Source organism: Gadus chalcogrammus, chromosome 19 (assembly GCF_026213295.1).
Source record: "Gadus chalcogrammus isolate NIFS_2021 chromosome 19, NIFS_Gcha_1.0, whole genome shotgun sequence".
In the NCBI taxonomy this organism is placed as follows: Eukaryota; Metazoa; Chordata; class Actinopteri; order Gadiformes; family Gadidae; genus Gadus; species Gadus chalcogrammus.
Window position 1 is genome coordinate 7146848 of NC_079430.1, and position 18487 is coordinate 7165334.

Here is an 18487-nt window from a genome sequence, read left to right on the forward strand (position 1 = left end):
AGGTGGAAATATTTATCATACAGTGTACCCAAAAGAGGCATAGAGGTAGGGGTTATGTGTCTCACTCCAGTAGGCTAGGTACGGTTATGTGTCTCACTCCAGTAGGCCTACAGGTAGGGGTTATGCGTCTCACACTGGAAACAAAGAGACAGTTATTCAAAAAAGTATTTTTATTATCCCATCTTACAACACAATAAAGTCTGCACTAGTGCTTCTTTTAGAGGTATATTTTAGAGAATAGTCTTACCAACAACCATGTTCCTGAAATAATACAATCATAGCATTAAAATGATAGATGTTCAACTCAAAATGGTTATTTTACACTCGTCATGACTGAAATGTAAACGTATTTCATACATTTAAATGAACAGACACCAGGCCGGTGGTGCTTTGCGAGTATGCCCTTAGGAATCTCAGATAAAGATATCATGGAGAGATATCGAAACTCTTCCTCCAGTCGTGTATTACTCTGAGCGGTTTTAGTTTCCCCCGAGGCGGACGGAGGGCAGACTTCTACGATGGCGTTAAGCAGAGGTCACCTCCCTGAGGTGAGGTCAGAGGTCGTCAGTAACCCTCGTTGTCCCAGGTCACCTCGTACAGCGGATACCGCACCTTCAGCTTCTCCATGGAAACGGAGTGGTTTGCTCGGCCAAAACCCTGCAACCAATCAGACAGAGGCATGGATGAGGGGTTGATTCTTTCCCAGCACCCCCAAGAAGCAAACCTTTTTCTGACACAAGTACGAAGTGGACACTTGCAGCACCAGGGTCATTACTCAACCTGGGGATCTTATTTCTCTCTTATTCTAAAGATGTGGTCCGTTTAAAATCCCCATGGCGGGGAAATGTGGATGGCTGCTTCAGCCATGGGGCTCCATCACAGACTACGTCAGGGGTCAAGAGGAAGAGGTGTGAAGGAGACTAAATAAATGATGTACTTTAAAATGACACGCAAGGGTGAGGAATATCATAGTGGTTAGGGTGTTTGACAGCCAGGTACTGGGTTCAATATCCAATTCCCATGCATCGTTCGGCAATAGGCCGCCAAACCCCTATCTCCGTTAGTGAAAAGTACCTATTTGGATAAAAACGTCTGCTTATTGATCATAGTAAAAAAATGCCTTGAAGTGGTTGGTATTATTATTATACAAATGTAATCAAGGCGATTTTTCACAAGTGATGCCTGCAGTGAGGTAGTGGTATGAGTCAGGTTTTGAAGGTGTGAGTCTTCAGATATTAATCCTTTATGAAGACACGTTAAATAAGTCGTGAGGTGAGCTAATACCATGGAGTAGCCGTAAATGTGGATCTTCTTTGCAGCAGGTTCGTGTTTGATCCTTCCTCCGCCGACACACTCACAGTCCAGCAGGCCTCCCTTCTCCAGCTTTTCAGACACCTTGTCATAGATGTCGGCTGAAATGATGTGGTATACGTTATTGTATGAGTATAGTCATTGTAGATCTGTCCATGATCAAATACATATTGTACGGACTCAGCGTCTATAGACATGCAGGTGACCATTGGCTTCTACAATCTGACTAAGTGAGTAGGTGAGTCATTGCATGTAGGACTTCATTCACACTTGTGTTCATCTTTGGAATAGGTTACCTGGTTGTTGACACAGACTATTACATTAAGTAGGGTTGGGAGGATGATTAAGGGACTTTTTCTGCAGTCTAAAACACTTCAGAATGACACAGTCTAAAACACTTCAGAATGACATAAGTAACTGGCTTACCGTGGTACTCGGCCCAAGAGTATCCCCTCACGATGTCCATCTCAGAATCGTCTCCTTCTTCTTTACTGTGGACTCGGATCAGGACGTATTTGAAAACACCCGTCGGATCGATTTCTGCTTGGGGAATATTGGCCATGAGCGCCGCAGCCTTCGTTTGAGAACACATCTTCACGGTGTGGGATGGTTTTCAGGGATGAGTAGAAAACGTTGAGCAATTATCACTAGCTGAATGTAATGACAACGTTTGTAGCTAATTTTAGGGTAGAATTTTCTGATAGAATGTAGCTTTGCTGGGATAGACCATGGATGGACTGATGTAGCACACCATTTACATCCGGAGATTGCCTGTCGGTCATGTTCAGAGTTGCACACTTCCGTTAATGACTGGATTGTGGCCATTGTAGTTTTTACCGTCATGAGTCCCATGCAAGTTGTTAACGATGACAATTTAATTCGTAATAAAGGTACAAAATACAGAGCCAGACAATTTTTTTTTACTTTTTAGGACAATAACGATGTGGAATGCAAATACATGTTTTTAATGGAGGCCTGTCTGCACAAACATGTCTATACACAACGATTGATTTCTTATGGTGATTAAAAGCTCCCCCCCCCCCCCCCCATTTGATTTGTACACTGAAACTTTTTATTTTGTCAATTATATAAAGAACTAGAAAAAATAAAGGTAATAAGTCTTGTAAATAAATGTTCACATGTAGGCCTATTGCTCATTAAAATGTCAAATTCTCTGTCTGATCACAATTAGGCAGTGTTTCAGTTTAATAAAAATAAAAAATTAAATAAACAAGTCTATTCTATATCATAGAGGCTTCTGTGGCTGTCAGCCTGCTTTGATGTTTATAAAAATACCATGCAAACACATTTTTTCTTGTTATGAAATGTAAATGTCCCACTCACAACTGTACAAGTGTATCTAAAAAATATATATTTTATATAGACTGCTGCTATATCCAACCATCGAATCTTACAGACAATCTTTTATTCACGGAAGCAATGAAATAATTGTAAATTAATGCAACAATTTGTTGTTATATTTGGTGTAAAATTATTGAACACCTTGGTTATATCCATTAACATTAACATTAAGGGCATTTAGCAGACGCTTTGATCAAAAGCGACTTACAATAAGGCATGTCATAAGTGGGTAAATGTATAGCGAGCAAGTCAAACTGCTGAAATAAACCCAAACAGGTTCATACAGGACCCAGATGGCAACCAGCTGGCTTTACATGACCCCTTACGCCATATGTCCCAGAGGGCATTTTAGATTCGGTTTATGCCAGTCAAACACAAAAAACAAAAACATTCTTAAAGCCCCCTCCTATTTCATCAAAAGCTTTGATGAACCATTTCATAATGGAACTCCTCGTGACATCAGGAGTGAGCGCGTGCACCCAGACGAATCATGGACAGACGGACGCGTCCGGGTGGACACTCAACCATGTCACAAACGACTGCATTTTCACAAATAGCCACATACATGCTGATAAAACAAGGGGGCCATGAATACATTTGACTTCAATCCGGACAGGAAAAAAAGCACACTTAGTTTTACTTCTACACAGTTTTCTAAGACACCTGTGTGCCTAGAATGAAATCTAAATTGGGGTCTTCGCATAGGCTGGTGAACTACTGTCAAACACTACGACTCAGACAGGGCACAATATATTCACAGGCGGTGTGTGGGTGGTTGGCATAACGACGCGAGTGAGTGAAAAATCCCATTTCATTCTGGTCTAAGCCCACGGGGGCTTTTACTGTGAACGCGACTAGATGTGGCTCTCTCCTCCTCTTCTCTTCTTCATCACAGCCATGGCCTTGACGAGGGTGAACAGGAGCGCGACGATGAGGAGGAGCATGAAGAGGGAGAGCAGCCCCGCCCAGGCCCCGTGGGTCAGGGACCTCATGACGGGGGCGCCCTCTGCTGGCAGGAGGCTGCTGAGGGAGAGCATGTAGCCCAGGGCCCAGCCCACCGACGTGTCCCCCGCCTGGGGGGAAACAGACCGGCACTCAGTATGCTACCATGGTATCACAATGAGATGAGATTACATCTGATATGACATTAGAAGAGATCAAAGAGATGACATAAAACCACATTATAGTATGGTGACGTATTATACCACCAGGTGTGAGTGTGATTAGCCGCAACAAGCCGTTTTGAAAATCTGCCTCTACTGACATCACTAGTGGGTGTGTCCACCTGGATTCATGACGGATATTCAAAACGGCTTGTAGCGGCTAATCACACTCACACCTGGTGGTACAATATGTCGCCTTTAAAGTACATTTGATAAGATCGGATTAGATTGCATTTGAACAGATTCAATTCGATTCGATTTAATCAGATAGTAACATGCCAGTATAAAACAGGCAGTCAGGGCACCATCATGTTCTTTGAGGATGCAAGCGAATGTAAAAAAAACAAATAAACCTCCGATTCTTTTCCTACTTTTTTCTGGAAAGAGATGTGGTGGAAGGACATGCGGTCGAAGCCGTAGCCCTGCAGCAACATCACCCTGATGAAGGCCGCCGTGGCACAGTACTGCTGCAGCCGGGACTTCTGCTCCGGGGCCAGACGCTCCAGCTAGAGGGGGGGTGGGGGGGGGGGGGGCAGGACGGTCCACTGGTAGGTAAGGCTGTTTCATACCCACCCCTAAAGGTTGTGGGCTCAAATCCCCAATGTCTGCGGTCTGATGCCTTAAAGGCATTTTCAAATCTGTCCCTTTGTGACATCACAATCGAGTGGGTCCACATCCCATAATGTGGTGGAACAGATGAACTCCAGTTCACCAACCAGTTGATTCCGTCCAACAATCAACTCCTTCCAGCAAAGTCGGACCCTGCGGCACTGTGATGTCACAAGTGGATTGATTTTTTTTAATGGCTCATAATGGCTAATTTACATAATCATTCACGCAAATGTCGCTTATATGTATCTACATTTATCTGAAAAAGTTATACATTTCTCAAGTTTGCAAGTCCTCAAGCGGTGTCTACATTAGTACCCAAAAGGCTAATCAGATCTGATTCTGCTCATTTATGCGGACACGGTGACTTGGATACATAACGGGTTACGCATCCTCTCATCAGCATACTCATGCACATGCCTCCCAACGACAGAGAAGAGAGGGTCATGAAGGACTCCGAGGTGACAGGTACCTCAGCGAAGGTCCTCCCACAGATTGCCTTGGCGGCTTCCTCCAGCTCCGAGGGGTTGGAGACGGAGATCCCTGTGGTTCTCTCCAGGAAAGCGTGAGTGTAGTAGAAGGCAGAGAACGCCTGGCGGGGAGGTGTAAAGAGACAACACTGGAGTTAGTGGTGAGAGTCGACACACACTGGCCCTCATTTATCAAACGAGCGTACGACAGAAAACGTGCGTAAAATGGATCTACGCTCATTTCAACGTTGAGCTTGGCATTTATCAATTTGAACGTGAGCTGAAATCTCACGTCAGGTCTGAGCTCGTGTACGCAAGTTTTTTTGGCGCAACACACGGGTATTTCACTGATGAATAGTGCAGCACAAGTAGCCCATGTTGCGCATCTGTATTAATGACTAAATAAATTGGAATTAGCCCAGCCGTTCAAACAATTACAATCAAGGAGGAGCTTTGCCAAATAGGTGGTCGAGTCGCAGCGATGGCAGATCTGGCTCTGTTAGAGGACCTCAACGCACGTCTAAGACGAGAGAGAGTTTTTCGAGACCGCGCCGATTTTTTTATGGAGAGCGATGAATGGCTCTTGAGTCGTTTTCGTCTCCCAAGGCATCTCCTGATGGAGCTATGCAATGATTTGGAGCCACAGTTAAGGCGAGAAACTAGGCGATCAAACGCAATACCTGTGCCAGTGCAGGTGTGCTCTACCTTGGGGTTTTTGGCCACCGGGACCTTTCAGCGGGAGATCGGGGACAGGTCTGGTATTTCCCAGCCAAGTATTAGCCGAATCATGCCAGCAGTTTTGGCAGCTATACTGTCCCTCTCTGAACGTTATATTAAATTCCCATACACTAACGATCAGCAAACTGGAATCAAACGGGATTTTTATGCTATTGCTAGGTTTCCAAATGTGATTGGTGCGGTTGATTGTACCCATGTGCGTATGAAGCCACCATCTATTAATGATTACGCGTACATCAACCGCAAAAGCTACCATTCGGTTAATGTTCAGATTATTTGCGATGCCAGAATGTCAATCCTGAACATGGTAGCCCGATGGCCTGGGGGCACGCACGATTCTTTTATTTTCCAAAATAGCAACGTTGGGCATCGTCTACATCAGGGCGCACTACATGGTCAGAGTCATCTCGGTGAGTTACGCTGCAGTCGCACTGCACCGGCCTCCTCCCGTTTCTTGCTTGGCCGGCTTCACAGCCGCAACACGTTTTTTGGTGATGAGCTTCATGTCGGACCATTTTTTCTTCACCTTATTCGGAATTAAATAACTTTAACGGAATGCAAACAATAGCATATATGTGAAATGTTTTAAGCTGGATAACAGAAGTTGTACATTTAATTTATTATTTAATTAATTTAATTAACAAACCTCTTCCGTAGCCCGACGAACATTGGAAACAATATTCACTGCAACAGTTATTCCCTTCCATATAGCATTCTTTTGCTGGCCTTTATTGCCAGCTTTTAGGCTGCCAAATAAAACCAGACGGTTCGCATCCACCAGTGACCCGAGCGTCTCCATTTGGGTCTCGGAAAAATTCCTCTATTTTACCGTTGGACGTTTCTCCATGTCGTAAAAGTTGGGGGCGAGACTTCTGAAGACGTGCTTTTATATGGGCGTGTCACGTTCATTACGATCGATCTCAGCCGCCGTATTTATCAACGCAAGATCCTTCGTACGCTGGGATTGGTGTGATACGAAGGTTTCGTAAATCTCACGTGGGTCCTATCGTAAGATGAATCATGCGTTCAGATTTGCGCTCATTTCTACGTTCGTTTGATAAATGAGGGCCACTGTTACTTAAGATACGCGTTATACTTTGTAATAATGTATTCCTGTAGAAAAGTGACCACGTCACTCCGATTGGAGCCATTTTTCATCGGTTATCTGTTCCTTTGAGGAATGACTTTAGGACTATACCGATCGATTTTAAAGATGCCTTGTCCTGGCGCAAGAATACATTTGTGACCCTTTAATCCCTTAGTGGTGTCAGATCATCTGGGGCCATTCCTTCCCGAGTCTAGCACCAAAACACAAGGTGACCACAACAATGGACTAGGCAGGAGCGGAGGGAACAGTGTCACTCTGTTATTCACTCTGATTGGCCCGAGTTCTTGGGAGAACATAAGGCCGCGCCCTTACATGGAAACCCATTACAGCAGGAATAAGACCGTCCACTTGGTAAATATTTAACTGCGAGGCAATACTGAAAGGCAATACTGAAACTGAAAGGTGAGCTTGTGATCTCAGGATGGCCCAGTGAGGCTAGGAGACGCCACAGCGTCTGAGCAGAGTCGGAGGCGGACTGACCATGAAGCTCCCGGTGACGTTGGGCTGGAACGCCTGGTTGAAGGAGCACTTGGAGAAGGGGCAAGGGCTGAAGCTGAAGATCTGGGAGACGTTGCCCAGGCACTGGTCGTAGTGCCCCGTCCCCTTCACCAAGACGTCCAGGAGGGGGCGGGCGGGTACAGGCCGGCTGCTCAGTGTACAGGGGGAGTCGAACACCAGGCTCATCTCCAAGGTTACCTCGTAGCCAGAGGGGTAGCAGGGATGGGACACCACCCCAGACTGGCCGTATGACTGAGACTGAGAGAGAGAGAGAGAGAGAGAGAGAGGAAGAGAGAGAGAGAGAGAGAGAGAGAGAGAGAGAGAGAGAGAGAGAGAGAGAGAGAGAGAGAGAGAGAGAGAGAGAGAGAGAGAGAGAGAGAGAGAGAGAGAGCAGGAGAAGAGAGAGAGAGAGAGAGAGAGAGAGAGAGAGAGAGAGAGAGAGAGAGAGAGAGAGAGAGAGAGAGAGAGAGAGAGAGAGAGAGAGAGAGGAGTTAGAGAGAAAGGCATGAAAAGCAGGAAGACACAATGTAGAAATAATGAAGTATAATCATAATATAATGTATTTATTTTCTTTATCACAACCCATTATGTATGCATGCATCTGGACCTAGCCGCCAGCGTGCAGTACCTTGATGAGCTGAGCCAGCAGCATGTTGAGTGCCTGGTCGAGTCCGTAGCACAGGAAGCTGTGAGTGTACAGGGAGTAGTCGCGGCCGTACAGACGGAGCTCCATCACGTCGCGCTTGTCCTCCAGCCGCTGCTCCGTCAGGAAGGTGATCTGGGTGGAGGCCCCGCCCAGGTCCAGGGCCCCCACCGTGGGTCGGTCGGGGCTCAGCCAGCGGCCCACGAAACCGTACTGATGAGGAAGGAGAGATTGTAATCAATCATATGTTGTTCAGACGGTCACTTTGTTTTTGTTACCTGTGTCCATGAACAGGATGCCCTTACGCTGCCTGTTAGCCTTATGTGTAGAAGAAATTCAGTGGAATATCACATTTATATTTTTGGTGAAAACAAAAACCCATATTTTTTTTCCCTTTTATCCATATATTTATTTTATTTTCAATTCAATATACTTTTAAAGTATTTGGAATTAGAATATTATAAGTGTTTTTCGAGTGGCCAACAGACAGAACTGTTGACTCACAGAAAAAAAGAAAAAAAAGCGGAAAAAAAAGAAAAGCCAAATAACTCCTAAAGGTTAGACCAAGATGGCCTCCTTGTACCTTGATGAGGTTCTCTAGGAGATAGTTAACGGTGACCCAGCCGTAGGCGCCCTCTGCCTGGCCACTCAGGATGGCCGCCCCGCTGTAGTTGAAAGGGTACGACTGAATCTTTTGGCCGACTTCCTTCAGTATCTGTGCCGAGGCGTTGGGGTGCGTGAGACTGGGAGGAAATGATAAAACACAACAGTGGCCGCTCAGTGTGTAACCGAGAGAGTAACATGCACACGGACAGACTTATCTCTAGCAGACAGTTGATTTTTCCTTTTGATTTTGGTTACTTTTTTGAAAAGCTAAAATGTTGCGTATGTGAATTTATTGAGTGGTATAACTGTGTAGAATCCTCCAACTTTAAACCTGCACTATGTGAGTTCTTCAGCCTTTAGTGGTCTCAGTCGTAGCAACGGTTATACATATTTATTACACGGCTCTTCTCGATGTTGTGGAACGCTCCGTTCACTTGCATGTGCCCTTCACAACTTCTGACAGTGATTTATATTTGATAATTCCCCGTTGCTAAGCATATAATGACAGCTGTCAAGGAAAGTGGATTTTTTGCCATCTTTCGTATTACTCCGCAAGTAGTCTGGTAACTTTTCAACCCCAGCGTACTCGGTTGCTAAGCGATGTCAACGTCTTTGCTGGACTATTTCTCTGCTGATCAACGCTATGAATACTTGTAACAAATCAATTCTAAAAAGACACACCGTGTGAAGTTATTTTTTAGTTTTGGCAAGCAGCTGTGTAATAAGGGGACAATGCACAGAACGTCGTCGCCAGACATTATCGAAAATAAGCCGCTTCAGGGCGAAGCAAGACACCTTTGATGCTCGTCGGTGTCCTGTTCGCCCTCTCGGGATTATTTTCTGGATAATGACCGGCGTTCTATACATTATCCCTTATAACTAGTTATATCTCGCTGTAGCTATAGCTCAGACGAGGTGGTGAGCGGTTTTGGTATTGGGCATACTGATTGGGAAACCCTGGGCATCAGGCAGCATTGAGTCAGCGGTTCAAAGAAGGTTCACTGAAAGGTCAAAACCTGGCGACATTGTATTCATCGTTGTTCGAAAATGAATTAATCGGAGGAAACACAACATTTCTCAACAAACAAAACATTTTGTTGAGATTTCTTTTTTGAAAAATTTAAATTGAATACTCAAATGGTAATTCGGTCTTCTTTCAAAACGCCTGAGCATGCACTGCATTCATAGCTTATATAGAACGTTGGCCATTCCTTAAATTGCTGTGGTCCGAGATATTCCAACGTGCCCATTTTATTCTGGAGAATCTTTTTAGCTCAGATACTGCATGACGGAGTAAATAGCTGCATTCTAAAAGGTTAGATAGTGCAGAATTAAGTTTCTTTTCTCTTTTTTTATTGACCTTCAGTGACCGTTTGTACTGTTGTACTGCATCGCTATAGCAACCAGGAACCGAAACGGAACTCTCACTTCCACATTCCCTTTTTTTATCCGTCTGGATCCGATGCTACACCACCACCACCCCCATAAGCACCATCACCAGCGCAGGGGGCAACGGCGGGTTAAAACATGCAAGACAGACAGGCAAGTTGTGAAACAGTTATTACTCAATGAGTATTGACCCTAACCCCAGACATAAAGGGACTTTCCTATTAAAACAAACAGAGACTACTAAATACAAGCAGGTGAATTAATTCCACCAGCAGCCAGTGAAACATAAGCATTTTAAATATAAAAGAAGGGGGTCCTGTATACTTAGATCTTTATACTTTATAGTTTCTCATATGAATGATACTAAACAAGTTTGTTCTTTAGTTTTAACACTTCAGACAACGAGAGGGAGTCATTGAGCCAACCGAAGGTGGACCAATCAGGGCCATCAGCCCTCCAGCAGCGAGGCCCTCTGTGGATGGAGACATGAGGTGGGGTTTATCCATAAAGACTTGGTTTTACTTTTGGTTCCCCCAGAATCAAGGGGGTTTTGGTTTTTAGTGAATAAGCACACACACACACACACACACACACACACACACACACACACACACACACACACATGCAAAAGCACTCACGTCAGCAGCCTCATGCCCGCGGTGGCTCCCAGGTAGATGGGAGTGAGGTGATGCCTTGCTTTAGGGATGTCCACCACTGCCTTGTCCAGACAGGCCTCCAGGCTCCGCCCTGCTGCGCCTGATTGGCCCATATAGCTGGAAATCCCACCTCCTGAACACATAGGAAACACACACCCTTGGATTTCAACAACAACAACGACAACGGACTTGCCCTCGGGGGATAAACCTGACCGGTATGTTCGTCTTTGTGATATGATATGCAGGGCACACCCTGGCACTCAACAACCAAAGCAGAAAACCTTGAAAGACCTGCAATCACTCAAGTGTGATACACACACGATCACGGCCCTCAGAGAACAGGTTTACGCTGATAGATGCAGGCTTTTATAGAACTAGACTTTGTCATCTGTAATCAGAAGTTGTGCTTATTAACAACACATACACTTCTTGAGATGTAGAAGGGCCCGGAGAAGAAGAGTGCCTTTCCTTTAGTCACACCTTTTTATCCGCTCCAACCAGTTTGTGAACGTTCTCCCCTGCTCTGAACACAGGGGGTGTTCTTTTCGTGACGTTGCAGTGTCTTTTAGCGTACCCCTCAATGTCACGACATAGGGCGTGTGAGTGGATGCGGGGGGCTCTGTCTGGCCAGCAGTGGATGTTGATGGCGGCGTCTGAGAGAGGGTTATGCTTCCATAACAGTTATAGAGTAACGTCATATCACAGCGCTCGTTAAAACACTCATACACAACAAAGTTATTAAAAAGATGTATCAAAGTTGCCATGGGTAGACTCGTCACCATGGGGATAGCACGCCTCCCTCCTTTCAAGAGTTAATGAGCTCCCTTCTGATTGGCTACTTTTCCAAAAGAACAGACTGATTGCAAGATTCCGATGGGTGACCGGTGGGATTGGGACGGGGGCTTTGTGATGTCATATAGGGTCACCAATCAAGTGGGCTCGCAGTCTTCCACAGGAATATTATTCTAGTTTCAAGTGGACTAGAACAAATTTAAATTTGAGGACGCTTGTGGCTTATTTATGAGCATTCAAGGCGTCTCTTGTATACCTGATTGCTTCGTGGAATCCATCTTGCTGGTCTATCTACCACTCTGAGTCTCCCTGACAGCAGGTTTGAGAGGTGATGGGTCAGCGCTGAGGGGGGGGGGGGTGGGGATCCCTTGCGCCCTTACCCTTCACGTGACACTCGCGGTGCTGCGTGACCAGGCCCGTGCCGTTCTGCTTGTCTGCCGGCCACTTGTAGACATACATGGCTGTGTGGGAGGAGCCTGCGTCCACAACGACGCCATACTGGGGGAGGAAGAGGAGGAGGAGACGGGTGAGGAGGAGGAAATGAGGAAGAGGCGGCGGGGAGACAGGGGAGGAAGGACGGAGAGTCTCTGCGGTCAAAGAAAGATGCCATTTTAAAGGAAGTCTTACTTCCCCAGCGGCACTTTAAAATATGATGCTTTTGATATCAGGACAGTGTGCAGTCGCATCAACAGTTTCATTTTTGGTACCAACTACTTCTGAAAGAGTGATACCTTACTTTAGTTAACGAACAGGGAACAATATCAAGAACTAACATCTACGTGGTACAAGACATGAATGCATTGAAGAATGCCTACCCACATCAAGATCCCTCTCATCCCTGAACTGCCATCGCTACACTATTTTACACTTGGAAAAAAAAGTGTGTGAAATGACATTATAATGGAGTCCTCTAAATAAATATGATATTTTGCTGCAGTTGATTTTGATAGCTGCATCTGATAGAGAGGGTCAAGCTTCTCGGCCATAATAAAATCTAGTCTTTCACCAGGGGGTACAGATTATACCGAAGCCATCATACAGTATCAAACCCATAACCTCTCATACAGTATGAAAGGTTATGGGTTGATCATCAGATACAACGGAGGGTAACACAGTTTCTAATCAGGGCTAAAAATATTTTGATCTTAAAATAGCAATGTGGTTAAAAATCCAAACCAACTATCAGCAGTAGCTATGATTTAGACTGAAGTTCTACCCTGACAAGTATCAGTTGTTTGTTTCAAACTGCGGCCTACAGTAGGAAAATTAGAGGTAAGGTTGTGATGATGCAAATCCAGAAAAACACAAATATATGAAGACAAGAGGGAAGTGAGGAGGATGACTCTCTTCCATGTCCTGTGTGTGTGTGTGTGTGTGTGTGTGTGTGTGTGTGTGTGTGTGTGTGTGTGTGTGTGTGTGTGTGTGTGTGTGTGTGTGTGTGTGTGTGTGTGTGTGTGTGTGTGTGTGTGTGTGTGTTGAGGAACACTTAAAGGCCTACATTTCGGCCTCAGCATCTTAATCTTACTGCACCTCCTTAAAGCACAAACATTTACCCTCGGCAGATCATAATCCAGGGTGTTTGAAAATGACTCCCAGGTGAAAGGTTCTAGGTCCGAACCCTAATTGTCTACCAAGTAGGCAAGATGTCACAACTGTCAAGGGGATCAGGAAAAATGCTGCTCAAATTTTGTTATATAAAAGGCTGCTAATGTGACTATGAGTCCTGTTAGGTAACGCAGCTCTAAAGTGTTAAAGAGTCAAGTGAGGTAATGGAGCTCTAAAGTGTTCAAGAGTCCTGTGCGGTAATGGAGATCTAGAGCGTCCTGTAAGGTAATGGAGCTCTAAAGTGTTAAAGTAAGGTAATGGAACCCTAAAGTGTTCCAGAGTCCAGTGAGGTAATGGAGCTCTAAAGTGTTAAAGTAAGGTAATGGAACCCTAAAGTGTTCCAGAGTCCAGTGAGGTAGTGGAGCTCTAAAGTATTAAAGTAAGGTAATGGAACCCTAAAGTGTTCCAGAGTCCAGTGAGGTAATGGAGCTCTAAAGTGTTAAAGTAAGGTAATGGAACCCTAAAGTGTTCCAGAGTCCAGTGAGGTAATGGAGCTCTAAAGTGTCCTCTGGCTGGTTCAGACTACACGATTCTCAGATATTCCTCCACGATTTAACATGTCACACTATACGATCACAGAGCCAGGAAATCGGGCATTGTCTCGTCGGAAGACTGGCCACACTGATTCGAGGGTTCGATGCTCTCTACTTTGTGTCATTCACCTTTGCAAGATATTTGGAAAATCTAAGGTGAGCAGGAGCGAGAGGCCAGGGTCCCGTCTGCCCAGGCGTTCATCCAGCGCTGTCTGCGCACCTGGTTGCGGGCCCGTTCTGCTCTCCTGCGTTCGTCCGACCGGTACCAGAGAAATGCCGACCGCCGTCGGGTCCCTGCACCATGCTACACGCCTGCTCAGAAGGTTTGGCTGTCCACACATGAGTCTAGGAAGTTGGCCCCAAGGTTTGTGGGCCCGTTCTCCATCACTAAGGTCGTCAACCCTCCTGCAGTCCGTCTCCGCCTTCCTCGTTCTATGAGGATTCATCCCACCTTCCATGCCCCGCCGCCCCCCCTGACTCATTGATGGGGGGTCCTGCTTACTCTGTCCATCGCCTCATCAATTCGCGACGGCGGGGAAGTGGTCTTCAATACCTCGTCGATTGGGAGGGTTATGGCCCGGAGGAGCGCTCATGGGGTTTCGGCTCGTAACATCTTGGACCCTGACCTCATCTCAGCCTTCGATAGGGACCATCCTGACCAGCCCGGTGCGACGTCATGAGCCGTCCCTAGAGGGGGGGGGGGTTCTGTCACAACTTCAGCAAGGCTTTAGTTTTTCAGTTGTGTGTTTCCTGTTTTGCCACACTAATGGTGCGTTCCAGAGCCCATCCAAAGCAATGGGATGTGGGACTTATCCTACCTGAACTGTACTAGCTCCTACTTGGTGAAGTGGGCTAGTAGGAGGTTCCACTTCGACGGTGGGATGTTCCACTTCGACAGGCATTCCGGTGCACTTTTCTTAGTTGGAGGTAGGATCAGTCCCACGTCCCACTGGTTTGTATGGGCTCTGGAACGCACCATAACTCCTGTCATTTCAGACTCTGCCACTCCCTCCTGCTCTGCATTACCTGCTGTTTTCATTCACCTGGCCTGCCATACTCACCTGCTCCCTATCAGCTAATCAACCCCTCAGTATATGTACCGGTCCATTTCCCTCAGTTCTTTGCCAGATTGTCTAGTGTGTTACCTAGCTCTCCCGCGTCTTCTCATCCTGATCCTGATCCTGATCCTGATCCTGATCCTGATCCTGATCCTGATCCTGAACCTGCCTGCTCATGTATTGACTTTGGCTGCTCCTACCGGATTTGTTTGCTACACGGATTGACTACCTGGTTTGACCTCTGCTTGGAATAAACACAGTTTCTTCACCTAAACTGTTTCTCTTGTCGTGCTATTGGGTTCTCGTCTGCCATTTTGTGGAACCCGACACATAGCTTCTCTTTTGAAAAGAAGCCGAAGCCATCACTTCTGTAAATGTTGCATGTTTACTTGGGGTTTCTTTTAGGGTTCTCCGGTTTCCTCCCACACCGCAAAACAGGCAACTCAATCCTGCCTGCCCTGCACATAAGCAAGGCAGGGGCACTGCACGTGCTGCTGGTTCCCAGGCACTACCCTGTGGCTGGCTGCCCACTTCTCCCAGAGATGGAATGGGTGAAATACAGTGAATACATTTGCCCATAGGGATGAGAAAGTATATGACTATCATATCAGTATAATTATTTAAAATATACTGTGCCACCGTCAACCAAGGATTTCTAAACCAATTGGTCTGTGAAAAAGGCGGGAATGAAATAGCATTTCTAATTAAAGTGACAACTGAGTTGAAAAAGTAGTGCTGGTACAATGAGCTGGAAAAGGGTTATATTGTATCATAGTCCTTAACAACGTTATACACGGGCAGTATCATGTCATGATAGGAATGTCCATTGAGAGAAATTGTTAAACTGTGTCAAATAGTCTTTACTAGCCTTTGTGTGTGTGGGAGGATCGTGTGCGTTCTTGCGCACACATGTGCGTATGTTTGTGTGTGTGCGCATGTATGTGTGTGTATGTTTGTGTGTGTGTGTGGTGGGGTGGTGACTGGATCAGGTTCACTCAGGCAGAGACATGTATTCAGGACAAGGTTTTCGGTGTGAAAGAGCGGTCGCCATGGTTACCAGTCTGTGGCTGGTGGTACGCACAGGTTTTATTAAACTTTGTGCTCTGGATTACCAATACGTCCACCCTCCACAGGAGGCTTGAGTGGAGTACTTGAATCTAACAGTCAAATAAGGAACATCGTTAAGAATTTTGTTTTTGTTTTAAAGTGAGTTTTAAAACAATATTTTTTTCTTTCAGAGTTTGAGAGAGGAAGTATTATTCTTAAATGTAACTGATAACTGATTTGTGATTAATTCTTTTCAGAATTATGCACTATGCAGGTCACACACACACACACACACACACACACACACACACACACACACACACACACACACACACACACACACACACACACACACACACACTTGGATGGTCAGGAGATCACACATGGAATTTTCTTGTCATTCATAATTGTGAATTTGAATAACCAGTGTAGTTGGTTAACTTGTAGTTGGTTAACATCTTTCGATTCTCTAAAGACCTAATGAACGAATTTATTTTGATACAATTTGGAGGCTATTTGTACTTTAAAATCGAAGAATAACGTTTTCAAAAGAAACAGAAGGGATCTGTGTTTAGGATAAGCCTTTTGTTTTTGGTCAGTTTCAGTTTTGTTGATAGAATAAATTGAAATTAAAAATAGATAAAACCACTTATGCATTAGGCCTACTTTGAAATAAATGCAATTAAGATGCGTCAGTTTACCTGGGAGCAGCATTGCATGTCTGCACCATTACAACCTGCTGCAAACTTGTAAAATAAAGATATTGTAAACTCGGAGGAACGTTAAACATTGAGCTAATAAAAAGCGACTCGTGCAACCTACTGGCAGCCAATTAAACGGTATAGCCTACTGTTAGTTAGAGTAGAGCACCTAGCGCACTACAACACTATAGGCCAGTGTAAAGTGGCACATACACCAGTCTAGGCTGCAGTGCACATTTGAACCCACTTGAACCAAAGCGTAGGTTAAACACTGGATTATCGTTGATTATAGAGTGTACATTCGTTGATTATTATCATGATCTGTTTTACTATAATGTGTTCTGCGCCCTGGCGCACGGCTCAGTGCGAGCTAGAATCTTACGTTACGTTCTTGGCTCTGGCATATGACCCCGCAGCACTATAGCGCTCACATACCCGCTCCAAAAATAACCAAACAAGGTGGCATCACTCACCATGAAATCCGGTACCCCTAGGGTCTCCTCGGTCCTGATCGTGAGCAGCATAATAGCAACGATCCCAAAGAAAAAGAGCGCGAATGGCACAAGGTACGCGGAGTTCTGCGCCATGGAGCAGCCCTGCAACTACACACTCGGACGGGGGTCTCCTGCTTCTCTCAATGTGTGTAACCGTACGCGCCTTCTCGACGGGCGGTCAAGTGGGGGGGAGGCTCCCGATGCTACGACTTTTAAGTCAGGTTGGCACGACGCATGGTCAACCGCGCCAACGCCTCCGCCGCCGTGCACGTGCAGCCCTGTTTTGCATCTTACGTGAGCACGCGCCCCGCTGTTGTTAAACACGTCCTCCCTGGAGGCGTTTCAATGGAAACAGATCCCCGGTTTACTAGCGGCATTGTGGAGATGGATGGAGGAAACGTTTCGTCATGTGTTGGCTGGTCCAAGTGTAAGCCATCAGGTGGGAGAAATGGCATGAATGGGAATAAATTGTAAATGGGTGATGGGAAGGCTAGGGTGTGCACACTGCAGCCGATAAGCTCAGTTGGAGTGGAAGTGGGTGCGGTAGATAACTATGTGTGGTTCACGGTCCACATTTGCATGTAAATGGTGTAGAGTCCGAGTACACATTCTCATTTGACTACCCAACGATGGCATGGAAATTGAGGTACTTAAACATTAAACCCTCTTTCTCTCAATTGAAATTAATGTAACATTATTTGAAGTGCGCACATATGTTACATCGGGTGGTTTTGTATCCCTAAAAATCGTATGCAGGGAAAAGTGTTATCGTTCTTCGGAGAAGAAGTAATGTTAGAGAAAGTGAGAAACAAATCTGGGTAAAGAATCACAGTAGTGTTTCTCATGTGCGGCATAAATGGCGCCCCCTGGTGGCCCACGCACGCTCACATCAGCAACATGAAGAACAAGAAGAACAAAGTTCAAGTGTTTATTTATTTACGCCAGTTCAATTTTTCTCACCTCTATTAGCGTCAAACATTTCCTATATATCGTGCCTGCTTTGCTGCTTCGGAGGATTATTTTTTTAGTCCTAAAGGCAGCTATAACAAACATATGGAAGAAAAAACTAGTCCAGTGGAAAATATTTTAAGTGAGTCAATAATTGAAGAACAGGTTTGCTGGGATTGCCAATAACAGGCGATTGATTTTATTTACAACTTAGTTTACAGATAGAGTGGTGCCTGTAAGTGTGTGCATGTGTGTTATTAGCTAGCATGTGTGTGTGTGTGTGTGTGTGTGTGTGTGTGTGTGTGTGTGTGTGTGTGTGTGTGTGTGTGTGTGTGTGTGTGTGTGTGTGTTTGTATGTGTGTGTTAAACATTAAGGTGTAAGATATCGGCCTAAGACATTCTCTGCTGTAATTATAATACACGTTTAATTCAATCTCCTTCAGTCGGCACGCTGTACAGCAAACGGTATCCAAAGAGCATTCAACAACAGGAGTGCTTAAGTCCACGCTGACGCCGGCTTGTGTCGTAACCAACAGCAAGCATTCCGAAACAAACAAACAACGATGACGACAGGCAAGCATGCATAGGGTAACCGTGGAAACCAGATCTGAAGCCAGGAATTGATTTGTTTGGAATTTGATGGTGTGTTTGTTTAACTGACTTCATCTTCTTTCTAAAGGGATAGCAGATCAACGTGTTTGTCTCAAAAACAACAAAAAACAACCTCTAAAGCCAAAAGAGATTGGCAAAGTACTA

The 18487-nt window shown here is 45.3% G+C and overlaps 2 protein-coding genes across 2 annotated transcripts; both read right to left on the reverse strand.

The window, feature by feature from the left end:
* Positions 1-56: 56 nt before the first annotated feature.
* On the reverse strand, positions 57-2101 carry phpt1 (phosphohistidine phosphatase 1). Its single transcript, XM_056578467.1, has 3 exons — positions 1738-2101; positions 1285-1412; positions 57-657 (listed from the first exon to the last, which is right to left on the reverse strand). The coding sequence occupies exons 1-3, from the start codon at positions 1901-1903 to the stop codon at positions 565-567; spliced, it is 387 nt and encodes a 128-aa protein (XP_056434442.1). The 5' UTR covers positions 1904-2101; the 3' UTR covers positions 57-564.
* Positions 2102-2183: 82 nt separating this feature from the next.
* entpd2b (ectonucleoside triphosphate diphosphohydrolase 2b) lies at positions 2184-17028 on the reverse strand. The gene is made up of 9 exons (XM_056578466.1): positions 16763-17028; positions 11726-11843; positions 10536-10686; positions 8486-8645; positions 7888-8115; positions 7242-7517; positions 4918-5037; positions 4208-4342; positions 2184-3746 (listed from the first exon to the last, which is right to left on the reverse strand). The coding sequence occupies exons 1-9, from the start codon at positions 16874-16876 to the stop codon at positions 3528-3530; spliced, it is 1521 nt and encodes a 506-aa protein (XP_056434441.1). The 5' UTR covers positions 16877-17028; the 3' UTR covers positions 2184-3527.
* Positions 17029-18487: the final 1459 nt, after the last annotated feature.

Coding starts and splice junctions, on each gene's coding strand:
- phpt1 (XM_056578467.1), bottom strand. CDS start 1,903: ATGTGTTCTCAAACGAAGGCTGCGGCGCTCATGGCCAATATTCCCCAA. Junction 1,413..1,737: donor CTCTTGGGCCGAGTACCACG/GTAAGCCAGTTA, acceptor ACATCATTTCAG/CCGACATCTATGACAAGGTG. Junction 658..1,284: donor ACATTTACGGCTACTCCATG/GTATTAGCTCAC, acceptor GATTGGTTGCAG/GGTTTTGGCCGAGCAAACCA.
- entpd2b (XM_056578466.1), bottom strand. CDS start 16,876: ATGGCGCAGAACTCCGCGTACCTTGTGCCATTCGCGCTCTTTTTCTTT. Junction 11,844..16,762: donor TAGGGGTACCGGATTTCATG/GTGAGTGATGCC, acceptor TTCCTCCCCCAG/TATGGCGTCGTTGTGGACGC. Junction 4,343..4,917: donor GTGGGAGGACCTTCGCTGAG/GTACCTGTCACC, acceptor CCCCCCCTCTAG/CTGGAGCGTCTGGCCCCGGA.